A 25,370-nucleotide genomic window follows, 5' to 3' on the forward strand; every position below is an offset into this window, starting at 1 on the left:
GCTCATAAAAATAAAGCAGCTCATCACAATAGGGAAAAAAGCTTTTCTTTGCTTCCATCTGTCACAAACTGTTCGTAAACAAGAAGCTGTTTGTAAAGAGGATGTCTCAAACAACTCTAGTGGGATGCCCTGTGGGGGAGAAGCAGAGCAAGCTCTGCAGAGGTGGGGCAGTGGGCTGTTTCTCTCCCCCTCCCTCCTCCCTCCTGTGGTTGCCCAGAGACAGAACTTGCCTAACTGGGCAGGTACAAGCCAGAGAAAATGAGAACCTGATGGAACAACCTACTGCTCGTGCCTAAGAAAGACTATATAAAGGCAACACCCCATGTGTGTCTTTGTCGACCCACCACCTACGGACCAAGCTGGCTACTGTGCGACAATGTGGGATCCAAGGGTGGTGATTCCCCTTTTCCTATCCCCTCCTCTTTTTTCTCTTTCCTCTTTCTGCTCTCTCTCTCTTTCTTACATATATTCATGTGTATAAGTTTTGTAGGAATTGAATTGCCATCGGTTGTTCATTGACAGGTTATTAGGAAAATAGTCTCATCGCCAAAGTGCCTTTATTAATTCTCTGGACAGTTATCAGTTGATTGTTGCCAAATTGTCTCCATTCACTTACTAAAGTGGTCAGTTAATAAAGTCACCGACTTGGCTCGCCCTGCGGCTCTGCCGAGCAGAGACTCGCTCTTCCACTGGCACGCAGGCTCTCGGGGAATTCAAAAGATTCACCCCCCTCGTAACCCATCACGTGGGACAAGACACCATCATAGCCATGACCTTAACTTCTCTAAAATTTTTTCACAATTAGTCTGGTTTAGATCATTATTTTTGCTGGGGACTCTAATTCATTTCTTTCCTCACATGCTATATATTCACCAATATGTGCAACACTACTACAAGGTGACATTTAGAGTTTATCACATGTACTATGTAGGATAATTTTGATATTGTCCCGGTAAGCTGCCACTGACTAAACAGCAGTCTAAAATCCATTTGGTTCCATTAATCTCTGAAAGACAGACATTAAAACTGATTTGCTTCCCTGATGGGCAATAAAGTAAATACAAACCTCACAATAAGAAGTTAATGATCTGCCCCTAACAAGGCTATAACTTTGACATACTCAAGCACCTACTCTCCAGTACATCACCAGATACGTGCACTGAGCTGGAAATTGTCCATTTGTTACCCTTTTTGCCATGCTATATTGAGCTTGTCGCAGTTAGCTATGGGTATCACTCTTAACAGTGATTTTTATTCCATTTAAGCTCCGGGCCAGGATCTACAGTCAAATGAAGCTATTTTTGGATTAGAAAATTATGTGACTCCTCATATCCAATGATTCAGATATGCCCTCCACATTAACTTTAATAGAATCAAACTAACAAGAAGAAAAATAAAGTAATGGCAAAAATTAATTGAATTTTCACAATACTTATTTACAAACTATGTCCATCCTCACTTTAATCTTGGTTTTAGTCTCCAATCCTGTTCCAGCTGCAACTGATTGCCAACTGACATGTCTTTTGAAGTCTGTTATACAAAATGTTCCAGACCTTAAAAATACAATAACCACACATAACCCCACCATTCCTAAAGCACTATGGTCCTCATCTATAATTTTAACTTAAAAATTTGAAGTTATATCACCAAGTGTGACATAGCTCCATTTGGCAGAGTTGTGGAAGTAGAAAAGGCAATTTGCCAGTCAGGAAGCCAGGAAGAGCCATTCTGCACTTAGCACATGACTTAAGACAGACAAAGGTTATCTGAATGCTGCTCAAGCTGAAAGGGCCTTTCAGGGGCTGTTCTATCTGACAGCTTTGTTCTTTCCATGCTCTCTCCCACTACGCCACTTCTTAAGTGGAAATCGGTTGTCTAGAGCTGGTGGTGCTGCCTTTCTGGCATTTAGGCATTCCTTTAAAACAGTAGCATCCTAAATGGATTTTTTGAGCAGGTTTTCAGCAATAAATACTTTTTTTTTTTTTTTTAAGTTTTCAAAATTTCATTTAGTATCAGTGTCAGAATTCCTGCTGCTATTGACAACATTGCAGTCCTAACAGGGGGAGAGTCTTTTTTCTGCCCTAGAAATTCTATGGTCTGTGTGTATTTCTAGTTGTTTTCTGTTCTCTGAAATTATACAGAAAAGTATCTAATCAATAGATCAGATCAGTAAAGCAATAGATCAGTATACTTTATCATTTTTCTTTTAACTTCCTCAGTTAATGGTTTTAATGCTTTCCTTACAATTTTTTCCACTCCTATTTTCCACTGGAATTTTGTACTTTTGTCCAGGTTTTCAATAACCTGGAAAGCTTTTGTAACTTGTTTAGCAACCTGTTTTTATTCCACTCACGCACCTTGTCTTACCACATCACATCCTATTTGCAATGAGTACTGAATAATAAGGCCTCATGCACTTCCTCAGTGCCGGTTCATGGTATTGCCGACACAAGAGAAGAAAATGCCTTTGGAGTGTCAAAGACAGCTTGTTGGGGAAAGTATCCACCAAACTGCAGAGCGATACACAGTTCTGTTATTACTCCCAGAATCACCAATAAAAGGTAGGAAAGGGGTCAGTTTGACTCATACCACATATATGTCGATTTTATCTGACCTAAAATATGAAGGCCACCTGTCTACGTGCCCTTTCTATGGTCTGAACAAAGCCACAAACACACAGAATTGCTAAACCTCCATGGGCTACCAGAAACTTTCTGTATTTAAGACCAGTCACACTGTCCTCCTGTTCTTCCCGTGAACCACAATGAATCAGGCTAAACATTGAGGGTGCCCTCCAGACAGTCTGAGCATCTATCATAGGGTGGATTATTAAAACTGCAAATTGCTTGCCTACAAGAGGACTGCTTGACCATGTTCAATTCCTTCCTTCCACTGAACCACAGGGAGAAGTTTCAAATAGGGTATTTGTTTCCAGCTGTCTTGGTCAAAGATGATGACAGGTTTTCAGATGTGACTTGCCAAATATCTACTGATGATAGGTAAGGTAAAATCCCTACTACCTCTTAATTCAATCTATTGTCCACTACCTGAAAACAAACATCAACTTTTAGGTCAACTTAAAGAAAAAAATAACTGTTCAATGTAGTTGTATTATTCTAGTAAGCACAACACTTACCAATAGCATACAATATAAGTTCTATGTTTAACAGTTTCACTTATGTGTAGGAATAATTTCAGTGTAATAGCACACATATCCACTACCTGAAGAACATAATATTAGAATTCAGTTAATACATTTTGGAGTTTAGTTTTATCATGAATTGGCTTTCTTGTTTTTCATTAAAAAGTCTTGGCCAAATCAAGAAATGAACCTTTTTAATCCAAATTTTTATGCTACTCTATGCTGAGAAACAGCACATGAAATTTCTACAGCAGAAAAGGCTGTTGAAGGCTTGAATTGCCCTATACTGAAGGAAAAAAAAAAAAAGCAAGCTTATAAAATTGAACAATGAAGTGGTGCTCAGAAAAGTCCTTAAATCTGATATCTAAGATGTGAAAGAGGGGAACCTTTGTAAAAGTGCAGTTTTCCAGAAACAGGCCCTTCTTTTTGTGATAATCAGGACAATTAGGTGAGAGTAAAGGAGGCTCACAAGTTTTCTCTGCTACCAGAAGAGGACGTTCTACCTTTGAGTACTTGCTCTGTGGGAGAAGCCAGTTGTATGAGAAACTACATTGGATGATACATGCATCCAGGACCACAGGAGGGTGTTTGAGTCTTTTTCCTCTCCCTTGAATGTTAGATTGGGAAATGCCAGGATAGGCCTTCACATTTTCTCTTGCCCAAAATCCAGATCCCTTCCAAATAATCAGCTTTTGCTTGGAGTCCTATCCACATCCTCAAAAAACTTTATGCAGACATGCTCCTTATTGAAGAGAGGGTCCTGAGGTGGTCCATTCTTGATACAGACAACCATTCCTCTGTTGAGAAGCAGCACATTGAGGGGAAAAGAGTAAAAGGAAATACATTATACTAGTACAATGAATACTGACTTCTCACAAAATAAATATTCCCCATATGTATATATGTTAATATCACGTCACACAAGGTTACACTTGGGGATTGTTTTTCCTCCTGATCAGTATTTTGCTGCAATTTTTCATCAGAGACCAGCTACTTAATATTTTGGATTATGGACCCTGTTGTAGCTACTATTAGAGATAGGACAAAGACACACATTCTATGTACATTGAGAGCTAAATCTGAACTTTCTGAAAGTTTAAGATGTTAGTATATACAGGTTTTTTAAAAGGTTTTATTATCCCAAGATTAGGGCCAGCCGCAAAGATTGGATTCACATCCAAAAACATATATTAAAATGCATACGCTGCTTGGTAGAAAGAAGTCTTAAAACCTGTCAGGCTGAGAACAACACTCTTTGTGTTCTGCCTAATGATTTAGTTACAGATCGATCCTATTGTTTTTTGGGTAATTTAAATGTGATTGTTGGCAAAGCAGAAAGGGGTGGGGGAGTTGTACAGGGAGGCACAGCAGTGAAAAAGAAGAAAGCATTTTTTATTATACACTATATCCCTGACATGTTGTTACACACAAACCCAATATTTAGCATTTTAAAAAGAAGAAAAAAAAATAAAAGAAACAGCAGCTGTTTCTATGTGATGTCAGAGAACAGGTGTGATACAAATCTCCATACCAGTGCAATCATATTGATCTTCTGATGATACACACATGAAGCACATGTGCAAACGTTATCGACCCATCCGGCATCTCATTTCCAGGAATACGGCCTGAAAATGCCTCTCTATAATTGAAAACATTATCAGGATAAACACCTTATTGGACAATTATTAAAAAAACACAAAAAAAACTGGGGGGGGGGGGGGGGGGAAGAAAGAAAAGGTGAGCCTGCCCCCGCAGCATACCCCGGTATCGCGGGCGGATGGTGCCTCCTCGCTCGGGAGCAGCCGGGACAGCCGCCTGCACTCCCTGCACTATCGCCGGGACCCCTCCGGGCCACCCGCGCTTGGGTGAGAGGCAGCTCGGCCCCAGCGCTGCCTCCGGGGGGGAGGCAAGATGCTTCAGGTGTGCAGCGGCTGTGCGACGCCGCACCCGGCCGTGGCAGGGAGCCCCGTAGGACGAGTCGGAGGGGGACCCGGGAGAGGGGCGCCCGGGAGGGGACGGCGATGGCAGCCAGGTCTCCGACCCCCCGCCTCGGCGGGCTCCGCGCTGTTTCCTACGCGCCCCGCGACGGGCCGAGCCCAGCCCCCTGCCCCCGCCAGGCAGGGGCAGCCCCGCGCCTCCCGGCTGAGCCGTGCCCGGGGAGGAGGAGGGCCAAGGGGGACCGGCCCCCTCGGGGCACCCTGCGCCCAGGATCCGTCCCCGAGCAGAGAGGAGAGGCAGCTTTTGAAAACCGGCCCTTTATTTGCGTTTTGCTATTAATGTCATCTGCCATTAGAGGGCACTAAGCAGCTCTGCATTAAACGCTGCTCCGGCAAGCGAGGAGGGAGAGGCAGGGGGAAAGAGACAGTGGCACCAATTTGGGAAAAGATTAAAAAGGATGTGGAGTCCCGGAGCTTCTGAAGTGCTCAAAATGCCCGGGCGCTGCTCAGGACGATGATGATAATAATAACAAAACAAATGCAGCGAGGTCAATCATTTACCAGTCTGCTTCTTAATGAGCGTGACCGCAGGTGGTACCGAGGGACATTGTGATTCATTCCCACTTTCAAAGCGGGACCAGGGCCCGGTCTGAGGCACCCAAACAACTGTCTTCTAATATTAGCACGGCTGTATTTCTGGATCTATTATGGTCTGTCCGGACAGATCCCATTGTAATGGGATCTTTTATTAAAAGATTAGCACTATCTCCTGCAGTTGGTGGAAAAAAATCTGTTATCACTGAGTTATTTGCAGTTGTGGGGAGGGGGCGGGCAGTGGGGGGAGCCGGAGGGCGGGAGCGGGGAGGAGGGGTGCGGGGAGGGCCGGGCGGAGGGCGCGGGCTGCCGCGGTGCACCGGCCCCTGACCCGGCACTGTCCGGGCATTCCTGTCTGCATACTTCGCAGTCTGTTGTGCTTTGGTGGCTCAGAAAAGAGAAAGAATCTAAATTAAAAAGGCAGCTTTTGAATAAGCAATACAGTTTCCCGTTAAGGAAATTGTTTTGTAGAAAAGGAAATATCACCTACTTAGTTTCATTCAGCTGTGCCAAAAATGTTATAAATGAGAGTCTGCCAACTTTTCTAAGGGGAGAATAATGCCAGACTGTGCTTAATAATCTAGTACTTTAGAAGTTCATTATCGATGTTGCAATCTTTTCTGATTCTGAAAGGAGATTGCCTATGTCGCCCCCATTCCAGTCTTGTCCTCCCGGGCTCCCAGTGAAAAGGCTGTCACTTGGGCACAGCCCTAGGTATTAAACTTTTATTTGGTTCTTGTTTGTTTATTTGTTTGAGGTTGGTCGGTTGGTTGGGGTTCTTTTGGGCTGAGTACCGCCGAGTGAGCTGTGTGCACGCCACCCGCCTCCCACCCGTCGAAGGTGCGGGGAGTGGGATTTATTCTTAGCAGCCACTTCGCGCGGGGACGGCAGCGCCCGCAGCTGCGGAGCCGACCCCGGGCGGGCAGGCGCTGCTCCGCGCCCCGGCAGCCTCCGCACCTCCGCGCACCCGCCCGCGCCGTCGGGGGGACAGAGGCGCCCTTCGCGCCGCGGCGACCCCCGTGGATCGTCTGCCCCCGCGGCGCGTGCGCAGCTCGCCGCGCGCCTCCCAGCTTGCGCGGGCGCGGCGGCCGGAGCTTGCGCTGCCTCCCGCTACTGCGCGAACAGCTCCGGCGTCTCCGCCGCGCAGGGCTGGCGTGGGGCTGCGCGGGTGCGCGCCTGTGTGTGCGTGCACCTAGAGCAGATCACTGGAGAGGGTTTCCAGAAGGTGGAAAATGTCACCTGATTCACACTGAACTTTTTAAATCTCCCCACCCCCGAGCAGACACACACACACATTAGGAGACCGCCCACCGCAGACAGCTAGGACCCCCGTATAGATTTAAAGAGAGACTGCATTCACAGCCTATTCAATAGAGCGATCATAAGCAGGCTGGCTAGTGCTCGCTCCCTCTCCCTACTCCCCCTCACGCCGTTTCTGTGTCTCTCTCACTCCCTGCTATGCTGAGGATGTTAAATCAGAGAATCCACCCGGGCGTGCTCTTACTCCTGATGTTTCTGTGCCACTTCATGGAAGATCACACAGTGCAGGGTAAGACCAGATTGTTTATTCGCGGATGCTTCTTTATTATTACTATTGTTTTCTGTCTTTCGGGCACGGTTTAGTTTGCTGCAGTGGTAAACACCTCTCTCCAAGGTCCAACCGGACAGAAGTTAACTGTGGGCATGGGATTGCTTTGTACCGAGGTGCAGAGGTTTCATTTAGATTCCTTTTTGATCAGATCTTCGCACTGCTCTGCATAGGCACAGAGGACAGATGAGGATGTTTCTTGGTATTTATTGCTATTATGCAGCATGAATGAAGAGCAGCATCGCGAGGGAACTTTCCCAGTCTCGGCTCCCGAATGAATGCTCAAAGTTTGTTGGTAATTTAGCTCAGATTTTTATCTTGCCTGCCTGATGGAAGGAGAGGTGATGATGGGGAGCCCCACGATTACAGATGACATTTTTAGAAACCAATAAGTGGTCATTTTCCGGACATTCCTTTAATATTAGGATTTCCTCCTCCCCCCCCCCTTTTTTTTTTTAGTGAATAAATATTAGTGTTGTAAATTCTCCTGCACTGAACAGTATGCTTAAATAAGTTGGTTATTTTTTTCCATGCGAACAAAACAAACCCGAACCTGATATTGACAACTCTTAAGAGCCCTCTTTCGACACAAGGGAATATTGATTTTTAGTTTTGGGGCTTTTTTCCCTTATCTTGACTGTGTTCCAACCACAACCTGGATGTCTTAACATTGCTTGGTTTATATTTTTTTTCCTTTCTTTTTTCTTTTCTCCCCCACTACCGAGATAGAGCATAAATTAATCTAATGTAGGCAACTGTAAGACGCAAAACTTTTTTTTTGTTTTGGTTTTTTTTTTGTTAAGGGCCTTGCTTGTTCAATGATTCTTAGCGGGGGGGGGGAATCTTCCCCGGCGCCCAGCAACATGTCGGCTGGCCGACCCTGACCCCTCGCTGCGGTACATTCCCATTGGAGTAAAGAGGCAGGATCGAGCCGTGGCTGGATTAGCACCAGAATCAATTGGTATTGAATTGCGGGAGAAGTTACATTGGTCATTCACGAGAGACTCATTCCAACCAAAACTCTCCAGCTAAAAAAGGGGGAGTTGCTTGGACTGATGTCCTTGGCTTGACTCCACAAATAACAGGGATACTAGTAAAAAAAAAAAAAGAGAGGAAAAAACCCCCAAACCAACAAAACCCACTCTATCCGGTTTAAGGACAGTGTACTTTCCTCTGAAATGCTTGCGGGAGAGATGGCACCTATAACTTTTCCATCTTTATCAATTTTTAAAACTCTGTAAGGACCTCCTACTCGATGTGCCCTTGTATTTTATGTACTTTGCTCGCTTTTTTGGAGCTCTGCTGACTTATTTTAGTGAAGGAAAGACATTTGTTAATAGAAGCAGCAAAATGTGGAGATTTCGAAAGACTTTGCTAACAGCAAATGTTCCCAGTTCGTGCAGATTGCAAAATGGGCTGGGGCTGAAACTGTGCAGCACTAAAACAATGCTGCTGTGCAGCCGCGGTGAGGAGAAGGCAGGGGGAGGAGGAAGGAATTTGCAAGCGCGATTTTCTTTTTATTCCCTTTTAAATGCACATCTTTTTCAAGCCTCTGTCACGTGCCGGCAGTGCTCCTTCTGCTCTACATATGGAATAAATACCTCCGAAAACTGCCTCGTCCTGTTTTGATAGGATTTTTTTCTTTCTTTCTGTTTGGGTTTTTTTTTTTTTTTTGGTGTTCGGTTTTTTGTTGTTGGTTTTGGTTTTTTTTAACTGCGTTCCCAAATGGGCCGGAGTAGCTGCGGGTTATTAAATGAGACAAATAAAAGTAAACAGTCTAGTAAAGTCATTGCAAGGCGCACTTGTTGTGTTTGGGTCACTGGCGACTGCCACTGATCCGGCTGGGTGTCCCCCCGTCGTCGTCCCCCTCCCCCCCCCCCCCCCCCCCCGCAGCTGGGAACTGCTGGCTCCGGCAGGCGCGGAACGGCCGCTGCCAGGTCCTCTACAAAACCGACCTCAGCAAGGAGGAGTGCTGCAAGACCGGCCGCCTGACAACTTCGTGGACGGAAGAGGACGTCAACGACAACACGCTTTTTAAGTGGATGATTTTTAATGGGGGAGCCCCAAACTGCATCCCGTGCAAAGGTGAGGGGGGTGCTGGCGAGCTACTCCTTGCTGAGGAGCGGTTCAGGCAGGGACTGGGCTGGAGGAGGAGGAGTGGGGAAGGAGCTGGAGGGGGGACAGCGCGATCCTCCCACATCCTACCTTGGTGGGGCTTTGAGGGGCGTCTCGTACCAGCCCCGGGATCAGTGAGATGACCCTCATTTCTGCCCGGCCGCCATGCACATCGCCGCGAGGAGGAGGGGAGCGACCTCCCCCCCCCCCCCCGCCCTCACTGGCGGGGGGAATTTCCTTCGAGTGGTGTTTCCTGGAGGGGGGGGGAAAGGCGTTTTCTCTTTATGCCCAGGGGCCGCGGTGCGGTGTCTTTTTTTTTTTTTTTTCAAGCAGTTTTGACACCAGATCTGTTCTGCACGCTAGGTGCTAAAGTGGTGCCTCTTTCCTTCCATCAGAAACGTGCGAGAACGTGGACTGTGGACTGGGGAAGAAATGTAAAATGAACAAGAAGAACAAACCTCGGTGTGTTTGTGCTCCGGATTGCTCTAATATCACTTGGAAGGGCCCCGTGTGTGGCTTAGATGGGAAAACCTACAGGAACAAGTGTGCCCTTCTCAAAGCCAGATGTAAAGAACAGCCTGAACTTGAAGTCCAGTATCAGGGCAAATGCAAAAGTAGGTTTGCAAATCTAATCCTATCTCCCTCAAATGCCAAAGGGTGTGTGAGTGTAGGGAGGAGGAGCTGTTGGACGTACTTTCCCACAGAAACCAGAGTGATGTTCCAAATGCTGGGAGACAGTAACTAAACCACACTCAACAATCAAGGATGTAGCTGGATTGAGAATTCCCCACAGTCTAGTAGCACTTGTGTCCCACCAGCTACCCTGAGATGGGAAGGTTTCCAGCGGCCCTTAAATGAGGAGAGCTGCTGAAGGCTTTTATCTGATCATTTGTTTCATTGTGTCACCCATTCACTCCTCGATGGGGCTCTGGGATCTCCTATTAATCATTGTGTGTTTCCATCTTTATTTCAGAGACCTGTAGGGATGTTTTATGCCCAGGCAGCTCCACATGTGTGGTTGATCAAACTAATAATGCCTACTGTGTGACATGTAATCAAATTTGCCCAGAGCCTACCTCCCCTGAACAGTATCTCTGTGGGAATGACGGCATAACTTACACCAGTGCCTGCCACCTGAGGAAAGCTACCTGCCTGGTGGGCAGATCCATTGGATTAGCCTACGAAGGAAAATGCATCAGTAGGTATCTCGGTCAGAGGGGTAAGGGTGGGGGGAGCTTCCTCAATCAGCTGTTTCAGAATATTGTGTGTGGATTGGATGGATGTAGAGAGCGTTGGGGAGGAGGAGAGACTTCCAGCAGCTTGGATTTGTGCTCCCCTCCAGGAAAAGGAGAGCCAGGGTGAGCTTTGCCTCAGAAAAGATTGCAAAAGGGGTGAGGGAGTAGAGGGCCTGATCCTGCTTCTCTCACTGTCACTGTGGGTGCTGACATTAGTACCCAAGGGGAAGTACCCACCATTAAATAGATGATGACGTGATTACAGCGTAACAAGGTCTCAATATTCAGTGGATCTGGATTCCTGGAAGCAATTGTCTTCAAGTGGTCTTGGCAAAGCTTGCGTTAACTTAATTGGAAACATCTGATCACTTTTTCCTCATTAAAAATATTGCAGAGTTTGGAGACAGTTGGTGGGTGAAGATAGGAAAATAATCTCTGTGCATCCTGACATTTTGTGTTGTGATTTTCAGAAATGAGTGATAGTGAAGTATGTTACAAGGAAGCACATTCAGGGCAGCCTCTGCTCCCCAAAACTGCTGGGGGGATTTGGGGGAGTCCCAGGCTGCTTTTAGTTGGCATAGGTTGAGGTGAATTCCCTTTCCAATCTTGCAGACAACTACTCTATGTGGGTTACTTTAAAAATAATTTATTTAGAAATGCTGAATGTGTTGGCAAATTCTGCACTTACTGCTAATTTGGGGAGCTGAATTTCCACTGACATCAAACAGAGCAGGAAGGTCATGTACAATTAGCAAATGTAATTCTGTATTCCTAGGGCCAAGCTCTGGTGGCACAGCTGTCTTTCTTCCCCCACATATAGACAGGCAATGGTGTCCAAGGGACTACTTGCTTTAGTAAAATCAGCAAGTATCATCACATCTACTGCATCTGAGTTTTGTCTATTCACAGTTCATTGGGGGAAAGGAAGTTTGGGGTGGTTTGTTGCTTTTCTTTTTCCTTTGTCTTTTCACTTACCTCTAGTATCCTGTGTATATTTTTAGAAGCCAAATCCTGTGAAGACATTCAGTGCAATGCTGGGAAGAAATGCTTGTGGGATTTTAAGGTTGGCAGAGGTCGGTGTGCCCTCTGTGATGAGCCATGCCCTGAAAGCAAGTCAGATGAGGTAGTCTGTGCCAGCAATAACACAACTTACCCAAGCGAGTGTGCCATGAAAGAGGCAGCCTGCTCCATGGGTGTGCTTCTAGAAGTAAAGCACTCCGGATCTTGCAACTGTAAGTGAGATTTTTAACTCTGAAGGCAATCCCTAGGTAATGAAGACTTACACCTTCAAACATAAGAAAGCTTGATTTAGAGATTCGAGATACGGTACAGGTGCCATATAAGTATGTATCTATCATGCACACACTTTGGTTACTGATAAAATGCAATAGATCTCCAACAACCAGTTGGCTTTCAAGTTGGGTTTTGGTGCTATTCTGAGAACAAGTAATTTTGTCAGAAAGGGGTTGCTCTAGGAGTGTAATTCTAGGGAGTTTTTCCTAATTTGTCTGCTCTCGTGTGCTTTGCCGATTGCTTTATTAACACCTGGATAAACTCTGTGTCCAAAAGAAACAAGCACATGGGCACCTGGTTTAGCACAGTTGCCTCTACTAACTCTGAATGAAGGACACAAAGCAGTTAAACCTAGAACACAAGAGCGCTTTTTATTTGATTTCAGGAATCTGCCAATAAAACCTGAGCCATTGATTCTTCAGAACCTTCTGCAGTTAAGACTTCATAAATTATGTATAAAAAACCTTATTGCATAACAGCAGATGCCAAACAGCATCTCACTACAAGTCGCATAAAATACAACTGTATTATGGCTGTTCAGAGGGCTTTGAAAACATGCACTGAGCTGCTTCTGCGCTGTTGTTGTCCTTATTTAAACAACAGCTCCCCTGTATTCCCCCATCTAGCCATTAATGAAGACCCAGAGGAAGAAGAGGAAGATGAAGACCAGGACTACAGCTTTCCTATATCTTCCATTCTAGAGTGGTAAATCTCCATCACTATTGGAACAGCCATTGGGCACAAAATCAATGTCCATACTGTAAATAAGTGTATGCTTATTTATTTTGGGAGAAAAAAAGTATACATATAGTTGAGTCTGGTAGACATTTATTTATACTGTGTCATGTTTTATAATTTATACATAAAATGTCTGGTTGACTGTACACCTTGATTTTTGAAGAAATTTATTCATTAGGGGAAGAACAGTGTTATTTATTGTAAGGTCTCTTGCTTGTAAAGTTAAGCTTTTCTTTTTTCTTGTAAACTATAAAAGTCCATTCCTTAGAGCTTACCCACATGATCTCATCTCTGTTTCACTGATGTTAACTCTTTTCCACTTTAACAAACTTGCATGTCAGTTTCTGTTATGTTTATTTATTGGATTTTTCTGCTTGCTGGTTCTGTACATAAAAGATCCCTCTGGTTTTTGTTTACAAGGAATCTTGACTGACCAAAAGGCATTGTAACTGACTTAAATATATTTCCAGGGTACAGTGAGGTGATCTTTAAGGAAACCTCTTCCACTTCACTTTTCTCTACTTCTGATCATATCATATACTGAAGTGATCTCAATGTGCTGAGCATATATACTGTACTATACACATTCTGGACTCAAAGAAATCAAATTATGAAGGTTGTTAATAGCTACAGGGCTAACTGTAATAAGAATAACGGGTTTATTTTATATTATTTTTATTGCTTTCTTTTTTTGCAACGTGTAAATGTTTTGTCAGATGTTTCCTTTAAGATGGTCTTGCAGTACCACTTTCAAAGTTTTGTTTTCCCAATCAGTGTGTCACTAAAAGTTATATTAAAGCTTTATCAGTTCAAGTTTCTTGCTTTTCATAATACTTTTTTTCTGATGTAATTTTATATTTTCAAACATGGTGAGTTAAATATAAATTCATTTAAATATATAGTTTTGTACTTTTCTACCATGTAAATGTGCAATGTATATAAAAGTTATAATGTGTATTTGTAAATAAATGATGAGTGAAAAAATAAAAAATGGAATTTTCCCTATAGGCAGTCCTCAGTTTTTGGTTCTAAAGGGTTCTGGACCTCTGGTGCAAGAGAAGACATACTGGTGGTTAGGGTAAAGGAGGCTTGTGCATGATGTAGCAGCAAAACACACTGGTTAAGGCCAAAGCTTTCAGCTGACATTGATACAAGAAACCCTTTTTTCAGACAGGAACAATGTCTCCAGTTCATTGATATTAATTAATTTTAAATCTAAGTACACTGATGGAGGAGAAGAGATTTGGCATTTTTGTTTCCCTCACCATCCTCTAAATAAAAAGTCTGTCATTTCTTGGACATACTTAATTTTCATATTTCTAGGAGGTTTTGAACATGCATTTGAATTTTTGCTAAGCTTCAGATCCATGTTACTGGGGTTGAAGTTGTATCACTGTGTTGGGTTTGTGTGTGGCAGGGTTTTGGTAGTGGGGAAGGGGCTACAGGGGTAGCTCCTGTGAGAAGCATCTAGAAGCTACCCCGGTTCCACATCAGACCTGCCTATGGCCAAGACTGAGCCAATTAGCGACAGTGGTTGCACCTCTGTGACAACATATTTAAGAGGGGAAGAACCTGCTGGGCAAGTGGGAAGTGAGATGTGAGAGAAGTACTTATGCAGACACCAAGGGCAGTGAAGAAGAAGGAAGGGGAGGTGTGCCAGAGCAGAGATTTTCCTGCAGCCCATGGTGAGATGGCAGGCTGTCCCCCTGATGAAAGATTAAAGATTAAACCAAAAAGAAACATTTCACAGGACAAGGCCTTGGGAGGGAATAATAGGCTCAAAGATAGTAGACCCTTACAAAATGAAGAGAAAAGAACAGATGGAACCTTGAATTGAGGAACAAGGAAACCTCCCTTGGTCATGTGCTCAGATATACCATAAAGACTGCCCAAGTTGTGTCCTTTAGATTAATTTAGCTCATTATAATGTGAAAACCACACCTCTTGATGAGAAAAAGCCCCCTACTCAGATAAGACCCCCACCCTTTGAGTTTGCGCAGAATAATAAAAAGACACTAACTTTAAATCGAGGCAAGGCATGTTATTAACCAATGAGGAACAAAGTGATAAGAAATTAACCAGTGGTCATTACATTAAACATATATTCATGTAGTTTGAAGTGTATAAATATGTCACTTGCCTGTGTGTGGTGTGCTAGCTTTGTGGGCACCTAGCACCCATCTCTGCACAGATATGGATTAAACAAATATCTCAACTCTGTGTGTTTTTCAGCTCATTGCACACTGGGTAAAAGAATGCAGATTTTGGGACAACACCCCTGCAGCCCATGGAGGTCACCGGTGGAGCAGATGCCCACCTGCAGCCCATGGAGGACCCCATGTCGGAGCAGGGGGCTGTGCCCGAAGAAGGCCGGGACTCTGAGGGCAGCCCACGCTGGAGCAGTCTGTTCCTGAAGGACTGCATCGCGTGGAAGGGACCCACGCTGGAGCAGTTCGGGAAGGGCTGCAGCCCATGGGAAGGACTCACGTTGGAGGAGTTTGTGGAGGACTGTCTCCCGTGGGAAGGAGCCCATGCTGGAGCAGGGGAAGAATGTGAGGAGTCCTCCTCCTGAGGAGGAAGGAGTGGCAGAAACAACGTGTGATGAACTGACTGCAACCCCCATTCCCTGACTCCCTGCGCTGCTCTGGGGGGAGGAGGTAGAGAAAATCAGGAGTAAATCTGAGCCTGGGAAAAAGGGAGGGGTGGCGGTAAGTTGTTTTAAGATGTGGTTGTATTTCTCACTATCCTACTCTGATTTGATTGGTAAATTCGTAGTGGTGGTGGTGTTCAAATTAAATTGATGTTTCTTTCCCAAATCAAGTCTGTCTTTTGCCCATGACCATAATTGGTGAGTGAGCCCTTCCTGTCCTTGTCTTAACCTGAGCCTTTTATATTTTCTCCTCCCTATTCCACCAGGGTGAGCAAGTGGCTGTGTGGTGTTTAGTTGCCGGCTGGGTCTAAACCATGACAATCATCATTTTAGATGACCCATAGAAAAAGCAAAACATGGCCTAGTTGCCTAAATGCACAATGTATAATAATTAGCACAAAAGACAAAAAAAACCCCAACCTCAAACCATCAAAGAACACATTATCACTTGGAAATTATTTGTCCTCAAAAGGAAGGTTAATTCAGAAATTCTTTTTGATGAACCAATATTCAGACTTGACACACTTTTAAGAATGGATACTAATACAGTGAATTGAGGAAAGGTCACAGCCATAAACACAGCAAGGGTCAAAATGCTACCTGGGTTATGCTGTTCTCCCAAATAAGGCCCCACTTATCAAAATTTCTCTATCATACTGCATAAAATTTAAAAATATACTTAAGTACCTTATTCAATAGTGTTTAAGTACTTTGCTGAACTGAGGTTTGAGAGCAGAAGTTGACTTACCCATTTTGTTTAAATACAGATCATATTTAAAGGCTGTTCCTGCTACAGAGCAAACTCTAATTTGTTGTGGATTGTTTAGCATTATCCAAAGCAAATATAATTTATTCATCTATGAATACATAAAAACTACAGTGTGCATTTATAATATTGTATTCAAAATAATAATAAAAAATACTGCCCTTCATCCTCCTGTTGCTTCGTTTAGACAAGTAGTCTCTTTGGAAGAAAGTGCATGATGAGAGGAGCAAAGGGTTCAGGAGGTCAACAGAACCCAGAATAAAAGAATGGGGGCTGGGAAAACAGAGGGATGGAAAAAGAACTTATTGGAAAATCTCTTGAGGAACTAATGAACACATGACAATGACATAGAGACAAAATGTTTAATAGATGTGGAGAGTATTGAAGGAGATTCTTCTCAAATTCAGATAGGTGCCAGCTACTTCATTTCCAACAAAACAGCAACATTAAAAGACTGTTTTTAATTGTAAATATATTTACATGTCTTACAGAGATACTGTAGCAGAGCAGGATTTCTAGGTTCTAATTTTGTGCTGGTTCAGAAAATAACTTTGAGAAAGTCACTGACAGCCAAATTCAATAAAGCAACAAAAATGCCAAGAAGCTATATTTACACATGTACGTGAAACAGGCACAAAAATCTACATCAGGGTTTTGCTGATAAAATTATCTAAAAGTTCTGCTACTGCATTTCCCATCACTACTGCTATTTCTATACTGCTGAAAATCTTGAAACCTACCTTGAACCTGCTTGTGATGTACAGATGAGGACACTTCATGAGGTAGGCATCTTCTGAGCATGCCTAACATACACCAACCTTGGCATGAAGCACAACAGCCCCAGAGACTTTCTCACAGAAACATGTCCAGAGGTTGTGGCAGCACGACTGCCAACATTTTACATAATATCACACTTGTAGATAAGGCACTTGTTCATGAAGTGGGAGATGCAGGTTCACTGGCAGTCCTGAGGAGATCATTCCCATATCTCCCAAGAGTGCATCCACCACCAGCTCAAGGTGAAGCTCAAGCTGGAGAACTGTCTGTCATGCCTACTGAAGCCATACTTCTGTATTGGAGAGGAAGCAAGATTCATTGAGAAAGGATAATTTGCAACCCTAATAGGTACTCCTTTTGAAGAGGAAGTCCTGGGTTCTTGCCCCAGGGGCTGCCTACACATTTTGCATTTGTAATTGAGTAACATACATAAATAGCGCTTGAAGCAGGGGCCAGAATCCAGGTTGCCTCCCCTTCTCCTTCCCCCAGTAGGTAAGTGCCTCCATCCTTAAGCTATGAAATCATATTTAACACCCTGTTTAAATCAAGATTACACCTCTTTCTACACTGAGTCATAGCTACAACAGGAGAGGCTTTACTTTTTTTCTTTCTTCTCTTCTAGGCTTGTACATGGGGAACTTCCTGGGAAGTGGAAATATTAACTTAATTCTCTCAGTCTAAGGAAGGTACTGAATCAGTTTTTCCTGCTTCCAGTCTTTTTTTTTGTGTTTTTTGTTTTGGTTTGGTTTTGTTTTGCTTACTCTCTTAATGCACAGAGGTGGTCCATAGACTAAGGGAATGATATCTGTGTATCAAAGGATGGGAAGGGGAGGTGGTGGTAGTTAATGAGTGTGTATTGGATAGTGTGGGTCCTGAGCATGATGTAAATGATATGAAAAAGGACTGTTGTGGTTTAACCCCAGCCAACAAATAAGCCCCACACAGCCACTCGCTCACTCCCCCCTGGTAGGATGGGAGAGAATCAGAAGGGTAAAAGTGAGAAAACCCACGGGTTGAGATAAAGACAGTTTCATAGGAAAAGCAAAAGCTGCGCACGCAAGCAAAGCAAAACAAGGAATTCAGTCACTCCTTCCCATGGGCAGGCAGGTGCTCAGCCATCTCCAGGAAAGCAGGGCTCCATCACACATAAGGGCTACTTGGGGAGACAAGCACCATCACTCCAAACGTCCCCCCTTCCTCCTTCTTCCCCCAGCTTTACATGCTGAGTATGATGTCCTATGGCATGAAATATCCCTTTGGTCAGTGGGGGTCAGCTGTCCCAGCTGTGTCTCCTCCCAACTTCTTGTGCACCCCCAGCCCACTCGCTGGTGGGGTGGGGTGGGGTGGGGTGAGGAGCAGAAAAGGCCTTGACTCTGTGTAAGCGCTGCTCAGCAAGAACTAAAACATCCCTGTATTATCAACACTGTTTCCAGCACAAATCCAAAACATAGTCCCATACAAGCTAATATGGAAAAAATTAACTCTATCCCAGTCAAAACCAGCACAACAGGCTATCCTGGATGTTGTTTAAATGAAGAAACAGAAACGTCTGGATGCCTAAGTACAAGAAGGAGGTTTCCAGCTCTGAAACCATCTTGCACAATCTCCTAAAACCAGAAAGGAAATACTTTTTCAGAAATATCTTTCTCTTCAGTGTTTTCTATTGTCTGGCATACGTATTCCCCTTGCTGTAAATCACATTTCTGAAACTCCTAGTTCACCATAGTGTGTACTTGGGTACTGAATCCCAGGCCTGTGAACTCCATTCACAAATGCAGGCACTTAAAAGTCAGGCACAGTAACACAGAGTGGAGTGTGTATGCTTAAAAACAGAAACCCATATTCTGGCACTTAAGTAAAATCAGCTTAATTCCATGAGACCCAGCTTGAGGCATTTGAATGATAAGAAAAAAAAAAAAAAAGCCCTGGTTCCCAAATGTATTTGTCTGTGCAGTACATGCAAGTCAGTATACATAATTTTGATCACACTGAAATGCATTCCTGATAGCTGTTCATATGACAGACTTAAGAACAGTATAAGGGACCTCTTTTGCACCTTTTATTGCTTTGCTTGCTTTCTGTCTGCTAATATAGCTCAACTAAAACTACATTCCAAGCCTTTCAGTAAATTTCAAACAGCTGCCATTTCTTTTTTTTATGACATAAAAATGTTTCCTTCTTTCCCTCCAAATGGGAATCAGGTGAAATTAAATTCCAGTATGCAGTGCTGTTCTCTAAGCAGTGACTTTTTACTATACAATGAATCACCAGCACAGAACCATCTGTAGCATCCCTTTGAAGAACTAGGATTCCATGCTTCCTGGTGAAGCATAACATTTGTACATAGATCAAGTGGTTCACAAGGTATCAGATTTTAAATTCATAACTCTCTAAAGATAAGGCAATTACGCTTTTTGTTTGGTATTGCTGTAATTCCAAGGCCTGCCTGACCCATTATGGCAGCATGAATTTTGCAGGTAGTATATGAAAAATAGTACCCACTAGTTAACTCTTTAAAATATTTTTTTTTCTGATAGACATAAATACATAATGGACCTTAGTGGCTGGATTTTGCTGACACTCACTTGGGATTACCTGTATAATTCACAGCTTCATTACTCTTAAACAATGTGGCCAATGAAATTATCACACAGTGGAGAAATATGACATGAAAACAAGGTAAGACCCATAATGTTCAGCTCAAAGACCAATTTGGAGTTAAAACCATACATATGGCTTGTTTTCCTGTAATTTATAGGTACATTCTTTTGCTCTCTTAATCTTTAAATGGATTTGTTCAACTTCGCCATGGGATTGAAGAGCACTAATGTGTCAGAAAACTGAGAAGAAAGGAACTTTGGACTTTGATAACAGCTAATCAGACCTACTAGATGCAGTTACAGGATAATGATCTTACCAAGGTGGTCCAGTGTAGATTTGAATGTGTAAAGGCCCATGAATTTCCACCAGCGCAACTCAGTAATAGCATCTGAACCTCCCAGTGCTTCAGTGAGGTCTACAGATACTCAGAACTCCCTAAAATGAAACCACTGCATTCACATTCAAGAAGTAAATTTTAGTCACCCAGTTTTAAAGATTTTTGAAATATTTTAAAATGAATGTTGGAACTATTTTTCATAGCATGTTAGAGGTTCACAGCAAAGGCAGCATTATTACCCTGGGTAGCATGATTGTATGCAAAAATATAGTTTTACATAAGAACAGTTTTAAAATCTTTCCCAAGATCCCTTAGCAATTTGGAATGCTCTTATTCAGATAACAGTGTTCCTATTGATCTTCTGCTGAGCTTCATGTTATGTACTCTTATTTTAAGTTTCAATCACTTCATATTTTAAGAGGCACCTGGAACTACAAAGATGATGTTGATGGGCGGCCGCTGTTAGAAACACTTAGAAGATACTAAAATGTGCTACCATTTGATTTCTGAATTAGAAACATTGCTAAAAGAGGTCTCAGGGCAAGATATGTAGATAAACCAGATAGGTAGTTATGCAAGTCCTTGGAAAATGTGGCACTGATGACAAGCGAGCCCAGTGGAGGGCCATCAGGATGCTCAGGGGCTGGAACACCTGGCCTGCGAGGGGAGCCCAAGGGATGGGGCTGCTTCTGCCTGGAGAAGGGAAGGCTTTGGGGGCACCTCAGAGCAGCCTTCTCCTGCCTACAAGTTCATGCTGGGTATAAGGAATTTTCCCCATGAGGACAATCCAGCAGATGAGCTCCTGACATCCCTTCCAAGCTGAATTATCCTATGATCCTATGAAGATCCTATGTCTTTAAGTCTTTTAAGTCTTACAGACTCCAAAATCAGAAAGGAATGTCCAGTTAAAAAGAAACAATTCCCTGAAGAAACATTCATGGAACAACCATGTCACAGCTGTTGGATGCAATTGTCATCAGAGATATAGAGTGTTCCTTCTCTAATATGCCTTTCCCTTACACAATCCTTAAGTGATCCTAAAATTTCCCATAAATGCTATTTTCCCACTGATTTTAGAGAAACTTTTTGCTGTGCAAAGAATGCAGTATCTATTCACTAGAATATTAATTCTGTGCAGAGTAGAATGCATAGTGGAGAAAATGCAAGTGAATGCACAAAAGTTTCTGTCTGTATTTTTAAGTGAAAACAAGTAAATAAGATGAAAGAGTAAAGTAGTTAAAACTATTGTATTGTTCAGTTTGCAAATTTTGTTTTAGGACTGACAATAATTCTCAAAGTCACAATAACAAGTGCCAGATAGACTGGTCAAGACAGCAAGGAAAGCAAAAAAACCCCAAGGCAAGACACTTAGAAAAATAATGGATAATGCCCACTGGAGCAACTAAAAAGAGCCCTGCAGGGATGTTTCCCATAATCTTTTCCCACATACAGATGGTTTAGTCAGAGCAATTCAAATCCTTGTTTCAAATGGTGACTCCACCAAAACTACAAAGAGCCTAAAATGCTTGGAATAAAAGATATACAAATATTGAGTATTTCCACATTTGGACTCGACCTTTAGAGAAATGAATTTTCATTCATTTTATGAGAAAGGAAAAAGGGACTGAGTCTATCTCTATAAAGATACAGACCTGGAGCTTCAAATTTATACAGCCCACAAACTTGAGAGTTACACTTCCCAACCCAGCATGCCTGGAAGCTGTGACAATTCATTTCTTAATCTCCCTGGCATTCTCCACTTATGGGCTCTGATGGAACTTCAGCCTTAATTGAAAGGCACTTGCCACTGTCAGCAACCTAGCAAGCAGCACCACATGCGCTGATGGGGAGAAATCTAGCCAGGGCCCACAGCAGAAGCCCAGTCAAACCCCTCATTTCCTATCTAGAAGAAAGGCCAGAATCTGAAGTGTTTAGCTGCAGTCTGTGTACAGCAAAGGTAGCATAACATCTAGACTTGAGGCCATACAGAGTCTTTGGATGTATTTCACAGATATACTGCAAGTTAGCAAATAGCTGCTTACCTCATACTGCAAAAAATACATGGTGAGGCTTAGTATGGGCTGTTCCTCATATTAATACCATTTCGTCTGTAAATGCAGGTGAATCATTGCAGTGCACTTTTGGAGCCACACATTCAGATACATACTTAGGACCTTAAAAACATTTGGGAGTAAATCCTACTTACTGCTCACCCCCTCCCAGTTCTCCTCAGTAATGAATCAGTCAGGATCTAGATAACTTTTCTGAAAAAAAGTCAGTGAGAAATTTCCACTTTATAATTTTTTTTTTTTCTGCCCAAAATGAGAGAAAGCATATGGAAAACTGGGAGAAACAGAGAAGCAACAGAAAAGTGTCATAGCAAGGAAAATGAAAAAAGGGAAGGGCAGAGTAAAGATCCCAGGAAAAGAGTACAAGACCAAAGAGAAATAAAATTATGCTAAAAGTCATATGTGAAGAACTACACACAAGAAACCCATTTTTATCAGCTCCTCAGATGTATAAGCAATGCTATGAACTCTGAAGTGCCATCTACTGGTATATCTTGTGTTAACTAACCATGTTGCTTGGAGTCCACCATGGGACACATGAAAACTGGAGATTTATCTTTTCCTCTGCCAATGACTTTTTGGTGACTGTGAGTAACAGACCTTGCCAGAACAGTGTGCTAATCTCCCCACTGTAAAATTAAGATATTAAGATTTCGTAACCTGTGTACTCTCACAACCTGTGCAAAGCAATTTGAGATCTATTGCTAAAAAGTTCTGCAAGAGAAGTAGGAACTTTTGCAGCAGCATCTCTGTGCCCAAACATGGCACTCCGGAGGTTAAAAAATGAAGTGGGAGATACAGAAGAACAGAAGACAACGGAGGAAGAAGAAGGGAGAAGAGGGTAAAAACCAGTAGGAGTTAAGGAGGAGGAGAGTTGATAGAATACAGTGTGATTAATTGCTAAGGACAATACAATTCACACTGCAGTTTTAGCAGATGTGTATGTGTTGCTCCAGCTGTGGGAACAGCAGTTTCCAGATTTTGTTTCTGACACACAATAACTGTGAACTCTATAATGTGCAAATAATAAATCTAAGCAGCACCTCAACATATGAATGAGAAAGAAAAAGAGGCTCATATTTTCAGAAGTGTTAGCACATATTTGTCAACACCAAACTTAGCTAAATAGCACAAAGAAAGACTACAAGACAATGGTAACACATACCCAAAGCAGTATGTGAGCTTGCAAGTAGATACATGGTTTTGAAAAACTGACCCATGTTTAATAGGTAAGGCCTTCAGGGATGGCAGACTATGCAAGGTCTTGGGTAGACTGGATGGGTTTGTTTTGCTGATATATTTACTGGATGGTATGTTAATTTTTTCAATATATATATATATAAATATATAGAGAGCAGTTTGCAAGTTAGGGTCGTGACCCCACTTGGGGCCTGCAAGCCTAGAAGTGAAAATGAAAGTGGGGTTGTGACCCTGGAAGTAGGGTTGCTAAGGGAAAACTTTGGGAAGCATTGATGTTGTGCTACTAGGTGAGACACCTACGTGGATGGTGATTTTAATCACTGCTGAGGGATAAAGTTTTTAGCAGTGTCTATATTTCTCAGAGACTTAAGTCTTATTTCTGACTGATTTACTGCCAGATTCAAGTAAAGGTCTCGGGTACATAAAGAGAGATTTGAGAATTAAATTCAGGATTGTGTGTACTACATCTTGAAAAGATCAGACCCATCATGTAGTGAAGACAGATCCACCATTTTCTTTAAAATATCCATTGGTAGCTGCAGTCTACGCACTCACCTCTGCCATTTTTCAGGAGGGTGATCTTACAACCAAGGCATCATCGTGAGATGTAGCCAAGTTTATGGGTTTTGCTCAACTCTTCCATGTTACCAGGGGAGGTGGGGGTTGCCCCATACCACCTGCATGATCTTTGGGCAAGGAAAGAATATGTTTGATTAAGGAAAGAGTCAGTATGTTGAGGAAGCATACTGAATAGAAAGTGATAGCCACTCTGAAGAAAAGACTAAGTCTTACTCAGTTCTTTAGAAGAAGTGGCACAGATACCTTCTTCAAGAACAGATTCTAAGCTTGAATTCAGCGTGGATTTTGAAGGTTTAAGGTTCAGTTGCTAGTACACACTCACCAAGTGGCACTTCCGGCACCCTAGGATATCCTGGTTCGTCTCCAGCTGCTGTTCCCAAAGGACACAATTCTTCCATAGCTCCTGTGTCATATTTGACAGCCCCATGAGGAAGCTTGTGATATCCTAATGAGTTTTAAATGGAACAAGATCCCTATGTGTGGACAAGTGAATTGAGCCCTTAGGCTCCTAAATCATGTAAGTACTTCTGAATACAGTCATGAAAAGTAGACTTAAAGAGTTGTACCTCCTTATTTCTCATGCTTTATGCACATTTAATTCAATCTCAAATTATACTGTGCTATGACTGCAGCATTCACGGTAGAGCTGGAGAATATTCCTGACTTTCACCTAGAGAAATATTTTGTAGTTAGTAAAAGAACATTTGTGATATGTAGCATGCCATTTCAGTAAGTGAAGAGGCATTAACAGCTGATTTTTAGCAGTGACATATCTCTGTTTCTCATTTATTAGTAATTTATATTGATTTATACCAGGATTAATTACCGATGCAAATATTTCACCCATATTTTTCTGTCACATGCAGGGAAAAAATGCATAGCTGTGAATAATCCATACAATGGTTTATGAAGCCCAAATTCCTCAGAGAGTATCAGATATCCACCTGGTGTCCCCGAGTGTTGTATTTCGCATTCAGATCTCTGAATTAACAGATGTGTACAGTCACATACAGGCAAAAAGCTCCTTCTTGATACTACATCTGAGGAGGCTCATGGGCACTGTTTATTTTAACAAAATCATGGGTTATGTTGTGCTTGTGAAATTTGTTCTAAATCTACTTGTTTCAGAATGTTAATAACCAGTATTCTGCATAGAGCTCAACTTTTAAGTTTTAGTTCATAAAGCACATCTAAAAAAGATAAGTGTACCTACTGCAATATGTTTCCAAAAACAAAATAGCCATGATTTTGAGCAGAAGGCTCTGAATCTCAAAAACATACTTTTCTAATGTATGCAATCTTATTAAAAAGTAAATCTTATTATGCATTTTAGCCCAAACATTTCAGCACATGAGATCCAACACATTTAAAATCAGCTCAGGCAAATAAAATTTATAGAAGTTGTTATTATCAAAACTATAGTGTTAAAAAAGGGGAAGTCTCAGAAAGAAGGAACTTGATTTAAAACTTACAATATTTTAAAATACTGCACATTTCAGATCCTTCTATTTGCTGTGTTAAAATCTTTTTCTCCACAACTATGAAGGCTAGAAAGATGGTCTAATATGAAGCACAGACTTCTATGCATTCATGTTATGCAAGAACTTGAGCATTTTAAGAAACAAAACAAAAATAAATATTGAAAAACATGATAAAGTTGTAAGTCAGCAGGCCTGACTGCCAAGCAGAGAGGACTTTATTCAGAACTGTTCTGTGTCTATGAAACTGAAGCTTTTTCTGCAATTAAGA

The 25,370-nt window shown here is 42.5% G+C and overlaps 1 protein-coding gene across 1 annotated transcript; it reads left to right on the forward strand.

The window, feature by feature from the left end:
* The first annotated feature begins 7,140 nt into the window (after window positions 1–7,140).
* Window positions 7,141–12,613, forward strand: LOC141917694 (follistatin-like). The gene is made up of 6 exons (XM_074811091.1): window positions 7,141–7,222; window positions 9,155–9,346; window positions 9,772–9,990; window positions 10,350–10,574; window positions 11,613–11,843; window positions 12,531–12,613. Exons 1-6 carry the CDS (start codon window positions 7,141–7,143, stop codon window positions 12,611–12,613), a joined length of 1,032 nt encoding a protein of 343 aa, XP_074667192.1.
* The last annotated feature ends 12,757 nt before the right edge of the window (window positions 12,614–25,370 follow it).

This window comes from Strix aluco, chromosome W, assembly GCF_031877795.1.
Source record: "Strix aluco isolate bStrAlu1 chromosome W, bStrAlu1.hap1, whole genome shotgun sequence".
NCBI classification, from domain to species: Eukaryota; Metazoa; Chordata; class Aves; order Strigiformes; family Strigidae; genus Strix; species Strix aluco.